Source organism: Neopelma chrysocephalum, unplaced genomic scaffold (assembly GCF_003984885.1).
Source record: "Neopelma chrysocephalum unplaced genomic scaffold, ASM398488v2 Primary Assembly neopelma1_63, whole genome shotgun sequence".
Taxonomy (NCBI): Eukaryota; Metazoa; Chordata; class Aves; order Passeriformes; family Pipridae; genus Neopelma; species Neopelma chrysocephalum.
In genome coordinates, this window is record NW_020897720.1 from 14,689,136 (window position 1) to 14,696,927 (window position 7,792).

Sequence of the window (7,792 nt, forward strand, 5' to 3'; positions counted from 1 at the left end):
AGGTCTGTCACAAAAACCCAGGTCTGTCACAAAAACCCAGGTCTGTCCACACCACAGAAAGCAGCAGCAACGCAGTCCCGAGGACCCCTCACAGACCCATATTTAAAGGAGATATTTCACACCCCAACCAGTTTTAACTGGTGACCCCAACCAGTTTTAACACCATCACGCCAAGGCAACCACCAGGACATTTCCAGGAGTAAGGCCCATGACTTTACACCATAATGACATTAGTGCCAGACACTCTTTTTTTTTTTTTAATTTTTGAGCAGCTTTGGTTCATAATGTTCTTGCAAAAATAATTAATCAGGAGAATTCATACACCTTCTTCAGAGCAACAAACATCACAATGTTTCTCTGTTTCCATCAGAGTTGGTTTTACTCCTTTCATTCCTGCCCAAATTTTCCCTTCCAGGACAGTCTTCAACATTCTTACCCACAATATGAGTTAATATGGACATAGACTAAAACCCAAAAAAACTCACCCACCTCAAAAATTCATCCTACTTTCTCTACTTTTTTTAATATTACCTTTTTTGAACAAGGAAACTTTGTTAGACAGACTCTAAATTTAAGAAAAATCTATTTGTCAACGTCACTTCAAAAAAAAGCCAGGAAATGTACTCAAAGCTAAAACAGTGCCCTGAAACCTAATTTATTTTGTTGGAACCATGAATCTATATTTGACTGAAGTCAATAGGCTCTAACTGTTAAGAAAGCTGGAAAAAATACTTATTTCTGAGAACCACTAGCAAAGTTTCCTTGCAGGTATTTCAGCCAGACAACAGCTGCAGAACAGCCAAAGCAGAGCCCTCCTCTGTGAACAAGGTACCTTGTCCAAGGCTCAACATCATGTTATTTGTATCTCTGAGACATAAATAATCCAAAGACTAATATGAGCAACACCTTCAAGCATGCTGCTGAAAGCACAACAAAAACAAACGCAAAAAGATGTTCAAAACCAAACAAAAACCCCTTCCTAAGACAGACACCGAAGCCCTTAGAGCTGAATATTTACATATATTAACATTTGTTAAAAACTTGCAAACGCTCCAATATTGTATTTTGGTTCATTTGAAACAACAGATGGATTTTATTTTTTTACGTCCAACTAATTTAGGGCTGATTTGAGCTTCAGAAAAAGTGTGTTGTTCTTAAGGTTCTGATAATCTGAGTTATTTGTATACTGACATATGCCAGGTTGTTGAATACTTCTGGCCAAGAACTCGACTGCACGTCACGAGCGTGGAGCTGTGTCCACATGGCAGTGAAAACACAGAATAACCAAACAGCCCCGATTTTAAGTGAATTCAAAGCCAATCCTATGATCAGCCACAGATTAATTATGCAAATGGAGGTTAATTTCTGTTATGCAGAAGAGAGATTTGACCCTGCCCAACCTCAGGGAGGGGGACAATCCCATTTTACCTGCACTGGGTTCCCAGGGATGTTTAGGAAGAGCGACTGACTGCTGCCAACATGCACCAATTGGTGCCTGTTTGAGCTCTGGCAATGAAAGACTGAGATGTGTCTGCCCAAGAACATCATCCTCCATCACCTCTGAAAACAAGGTGCAAACACAAAGTTTATGAACGTGGATTATCAAGCAGCACTTGCTGAGGTAATACAAGAGTTTGCACGCTTGGCTTTTTTTATTGCAGGAAAACCACACATCTAATTGAGATGAAGACTCATGATATACACTGTATTAAGAAATAGAATAATAAGACACAACTACCCACCCAAAGCAAAAGACAAAATAGAGGAAAATCCAGAGCACTGAAAACTTCCTAACTCATCAAGCTGGCAGCTTAAGAGACGCAGTTTTCCCAAAGCTCCGAGGCTTGTAGGACAATCCTCCAGGATTGTCAACACTGTATTTATCATGACCTTAAATACATTAATTTAATGAGCAGCTGGGAAAAAAAAATGTGGCTTTGTTTTACCTTCAACTGAAAGCTATGTGGCAGGGAAGCACAGGAGGAAGAGAGAAGGTTTATTACTGTTTCATTAAAAATAATAAGAATTTCAGGACCAGCTTCATTAATAAAGAAACTATATTCTGCTTGTGAATAAGACTCAATCTTAAGAGCTGTCAGCCACCAATATGATATTCAATGTGCCACTCCTCAGGTACCTCTGTTCTGAACTTTGATTTTACTAGATGGCTATAAAAAAGGCTTTACAACACATGTTATTTAAAGAGACTGAGATTTAAGAAAATCTCACAATTCTAGGTCTTTTCTAGTCTTAGGAAGATGTTCATTGAATCTGGTGTCAGTGGAGGAGTGCATGCACTCTAAAGCTGCAGTTACTCAACATTTTTGCCAATGAAACAATTGATTTTTGTGCATTTCATTTTTCAATCCTACTGAACAAAAATAAAACTGTCGCTTTCACAGAACTGCTTATAAATTATTCATAATTATATTATAAGGTTCTGTGTTTTCCTAACTGTATATAATAACTGTTGACCTGTGAGTACAGAAGGGCACACAAGGACCCAGGAAGGAATTTATCAGCAGTAAATTGCAGGCATGTCAGCACTGTTTGCATCACTTTGGTTATCACCAGTGTTAACCAGTATTTCCACTTTGAAGGTCTCTTCCAAGTCACGTGCCAGGACCAGCCCCAGGCTCTGCCAGGTGAGGGATCAGAGTTACAAGCACTGGTCAGTGCAGCTTTGACAGAGGTTTGGGGAGGTTCCCTGGCAAAGCCCCAAAGCAGAGACACAGAACAGCCTCAAGGATTTTACACCAGGTGGCTGCTGCTCATCTCCACTTGGAGCTCCAGAGCTGTTACTGGCAGGACAGTGTCTTACAATGTCTCACCTGTAGAGAACAGATCCCTGCCCAAAAAATGGGAATGGAATTGCAAGGCAGGGCTTAGGTAGGAGAAAATCATGGCAGGAGTCAGGTTTCCATCACTACTCTGTCCCTGTTTTGGAGGCCCACATATTAGGAGTAAGGTATTTTTATTAAACACAAACCAGCATCTGCAACTTCATTTAACACAAACTTCTTTTTGGCTTTCTGGTAACTGCAGGCATCTCCACTTCTGTAGTGATTCTACAATTCCAGTGTGTTCAGTGACTCTCCAAAGCCAACACCCTTGTTACATCAGCACTCCTAAAAGCTCACTGCAAACTGCAGAAACAATGGATTTTAGCAATGGCTAATCCCATTTCACCTCCTGAGTTTTCAGAAAATTATTAAAAGGATGAAAATACCCACTTCAAAATACCAGTTATTTCTGGAAACAAGAAGCAGATGTTCTCCTCTGTTTGGCTCAGCTGTGCTACAGTACAAGACTGCCTTTGTTATGCTGTCAGCAATAATTTATTTTATTTATTACAGCCATTTTATAATGCCCATCAATGTACTATTTGTGCATGATTTACATCCATGCAGATCCATTTCTCTGTATCTAAGCCATCAAGAAGCATCACATACACACTCCAAACAGCAGACCCCGTTATGACACAATTCTGCAAATTAGGTTTTTCCTCTTTCCACTGTATTAATAAAAAGGGAACAGGAAGAGAAGGAGGGTAGTTAGTATTGCCAAATAAAGTCGAATTATCATTAATCAAGAATTACTGCAACGAGACAAAGTTAGGAAAATACAAGAGCTCAGAGCATAATAATAAACTCCAACTCTCTGAAGTCAAATAAAGGCAAAGCTTTCTGAACCACGGAGAGTAAACACTGTCTAGAACAAAGTCGTGAAGAACTAAAAGAGACTAAATTGGGGAAAGGATCCATTAGAAGAGAGCATGCTCATGGGAGGGGAGGGGAGGAGAAGGGAAGGGAAAGAAAAAGGAGCACAATCATTTGCTGTTTGGCCCTATCAGCCACTGAGCCCTTATCTGTGGCAGGCGTTAAACCACTCCCCAAAAGACCAACATCAGAGCCTTTGTATGGATCTGATAAGGAATTGTGCGCCTCGAAAAAATTAAACCTTTAATGAGAATGCACACATGGTGGCATGAGCATTCATCCTTCCCTCCTACTGCTTTGAACAAAACATTTTCTTCTATTCTATTTTCTGTTCTATTTTCTTCTATTTCTTCTAATATTCCCAAGTTACTAATTTAACATCCCCACCTGTGACACAAGAAACAGATAAAACACTGCACAGTAAAGCCCATATTCCCAACCTGCAAGAACTGGAGGATCTGCATGTATGAACACTCACAGATTCACCACCACACACACATCTGCATAACCCTGGAAGACAAATGCAGGTATTAAAATATTCAAGGAGTGTATGAAATCCTACAGTTTAAATATAGGTATGACTTTTTTCAAAGTGATTAAGTATCCAATTACTGCCAAGATTTCCTCTCTCTGACAAGACAGAAAGGATGATTTGTTAGGATAATCTGTTATCCAAACTAACATCTGAGAGAAGCCTCACAAATTCTGCACTTTCAGGCTGTACCTGAAAGACAGATTTATATCCAGAGTCAGCACAGGGTCACAGCCCATCATGGAACCAACAAGTCAGACGTTTGAGTAAGTGGGACTCACTCAAATCCTACAGCAGCATCTGCCACATACATGGACATCAGTCCACCAGGAAACATTCTGGAAGCCTTTCCAATGGAAAAGTCACTTGCACCACATATCTACAATATGCACCAGAGAAGAGGAAAGGCATCAAAACCTTGGGCAGTTCTAAAGAAAGTTTCTAAACAGAGTAACACAACAACTACATAAAAATGTACACATCATTAAATGTTTGCTACAATCTCTGTAAGTTAATCAAAATACCCTCCCCCAATAAATTAAAGATTATAACACAAGAAGTATCTGAGCAACCAAAAAGAAAAAAAAAATCAAGTGTGTACATGCCTAATATGCATAACTTATACACTTTAACAATTAGCAAACATTGGAATGTTACCACAACACTGAAAACTTGCCCTAACAGAGATTTTTTTCCAAACAAAAATATTCGCGGCATCAACAGATAAAACCTTTACTTGAGCAAGCCACTGAGGTAATTTTCAAAATAAGTAAATCAGAAAAATATTTGAGTGCATCCCTGCTTAGTTTCGTAGTTCTTCGAAATTAAAACATTTTGCCAAGAAAGAGACTTAAATCAAAATCATATGGATAATTCTACTACTCGTAAGCAAAATTTGGCATGTGGGGTGTTTATCTGTATTTTTCCAGAGTCTGCACAGATGACAGGAATGAAGCACCAGACCATGCTACTAATCAGCACAGCCCCAACCCTGTAATTGTGATAAATACCCAGGTAAACTGCTCGTATAAACTGCAGGATCAGAAGCAGAGATGGGGGCAGAAGGGGGCTGAAAGTGATTGAAAGTCATGTGGACAAGCAGCTTTGGCTTATCACGAAATGCTGCTCACGGCTGGGGGAATCTGGGGGTTCCTGCACAAAAATGCAGCCAAAGGGCACCAGCAGCTGATTCTGTGTGGGAGGAGCTGATGATACCTTCCCACGAGAGTAGGAGGGGAGAAATGAAGCCACACTTTGTGTCTGTGTACAAGTGGATACTTCAGGACAGGAGTCACCAGATTGAACATCCTGTGCAGGGACACCCGAAATTTGGGTCTGACCCGATGGCTCCACTGAGGTTTCAACTTCCCTGCCCCGAGTCCTGCAGCCCACACAGGAAAGAGAGGACAAGTCAGGATGCTGAGCATGATTTTAAATAAATAAATGAATGAATAACACTGCAGATGTCTGAGGAACATGCCAGCATGACTGTGACAGGGGGTTCAGTGTTTTGCTTTGTACCTGAGCAGGTAGCACAGACCCAGACTGGGGACCTCCAGGGACCCCCTGCTATTGGAACAGGGAAGAGCTTTTCCTTCTAAATATACACAAACAAAAGTACCCCGAGAAAACAAAAGTGATTTGACTGTAATTATCCACTCAGCAACAGGCAGCAAGAACAGAGGACCCAATCCTGCCAAGTTTTAAGTACATGTTTAACTTTAATCACGAGTAGTCTCGCTGTGCGGTGTCTCCAAAAGCCTGCCAAAAAAGGGCCAGATTAACAAGGGAATTAAGATTTTTTTTTTTTAATCATTTTGGAAGTGCTATTAGTTAGACTACCAAAGATTAGATTTTTTTTTTCTCCACAATTAAGATACCTTGGCAAATTCAAACCTGCACACAACCCTGATGTCAGTCTCAAGGGGAACCTACACAGATCCACACAAAACCCCAAGCAGCTGGACATGGTGATATCTGTCAGTTTAACATTACAAGGTTAAGCAAAATAATTATTTTTAAACAGTTTTAGCCATTTTTCACCAAAATAAGCAGACAACCCTAAAGAATTCCATGACAGCTGCTGGGTGGAAAATTGGGGATGCCTAAAAATAAAGAACAAACAAGCCCTACACAGCAACAGATGTTGGTGCAGTGAGTGGGGAGAGGTTTTGGGCCAGGCCAGATTACCTGTTCCCCAAAGTCCAAGCCATGACGAGCCAGCAGGGAATGCCAGCTCATGAATGACACTTCTGTGATGAACCCAGTTGCCCAACACTGCAAACCACACTGGCAAAGGAATTTTGCTAACTGGAGACTCCAGCTGAAGAGAGAGAAAGAAAGGTCTGAAGCAAGAGGGGAGCTCTAAAAATAAGGGGGAGAGAACGAACAGAGAGTCTGCCTCATCGTTAATTTAGAGACACAGGGAGGAATGTGTGGGATATCCCAAGGCGAGTAAACACTGGGACTGAACATCTGTATTTCACTCACGAGGCTGACTTGAAAGGGAACGAGGGACTCTGTCCTGTAGGACGTACTCCAGAGCAGCTCTCCCTGAGTCGCCCTTTCATATTTAACTTATAAGGAAGGCCAGGCAGGACATTCTGCTCTCCATGAAGTATCAAGGGAGAACAGATGTTTCCCAGTCTCCAAGGGACAAACTCAAGAGTGTATCACTTCATACCACTAATTCTTGAGCACTTATAAAAAAAAAAATCACAGCAAGGGAAACAAATAAAGGAAGGCAAAGGGTAAGCAAGCAAACAAACTCTAATCAGCCCTTCAGTAAATGCAAATGCTATCAAATGTATTTCATTATTAAGTTAATGCTCCATGGCATTACCATTCCCAAAAATACATGGCTGATTACAGACTAGCTTGTGGGGAAGGGACAGGGAAGGCAGTTAATTGGAAAGTGCATTTTATTGTAGCTTACCAGCCTCGCACATTTCTACACTCCCACTCACTGCAGAAACATCTTTATGAAGTCTGCGCAGCATAATTAGTTTGGTTTTGTTTAAATCTGCATCACCGCGCAGGTAAAGCAAAGCCTTTCAGCTCCCTAAACTTTTTTTCCCAGAAGTTTTGCATCACTGAAATATGCATCGTTTCACTTTTCCGGCGATATGCTTCTCCTTCTTCCTCTTCTCCCCGCAGCTGGCCTGGAACAGCCCCGAGAGCGCCCCGTGCCCGCACCCGGGGCGTTCCGAACCGCGCCGCTCCCGGGAGCTCGGGCTCGGCAGAGCAACGAACCAACACCGCGCTCCGGGGCCGGCCCGGGGTGAGAGAGCGAACACACCCGGGCACCGCGGACCCCGCGCCGGCGGAGCGCGGGCTGGACACGGGGAAAGCGGCGAAATAAAACAGGGAGAGCCTCACCTCGGGAGTGCGCTCCGCGGGCTTCTTCCGCAGCGCCTGTTTGATCCTGGGCTCCACCGGGGCGCTCATCCTCCCGCGCCGCGGGGGCTCCCGCCGGGGCGCTCCGGCCGCGGCACTCGCCCCGCGCGGGGAGCGGAGCGGGGCGGCTCGGCGAGGCCGGGCA

The 7,792-nt window shown here is 42.7% G+C and overlaps 1 protein-coding gene across 6 annotated transcripts in view; it reads right to left on the reverse strand.

The window, feature by feature from the left end:
• RAPGEF6 (Rap guanine nucleotide exchange factor 6) overlaps positions 1–7,745 on the reverse strand; it is a 114,505-nt gene extending 106,760 nt beyond the window's left edge. For all 6 annotated transcript variants that reach the window (XR_003534120.1, XR_003534119.1, XM_027682672.1 and 3 more), the window contains exon 1: positions 7,630–7,745. Coding sequence is in view for 4 of the 6 variants with exons in the window: in XM_027682672.1 (XP_027538473.1) it covers positions 7,630–7,698 (69 nt within the window). In the remaining 2 variants the exon portion in view is untranslated. The remainder of the gene's footprint in view (positions 1–7,629) is intronic.
• Positions 7,746–7,792: the final 47 nt, after the last annotated feature.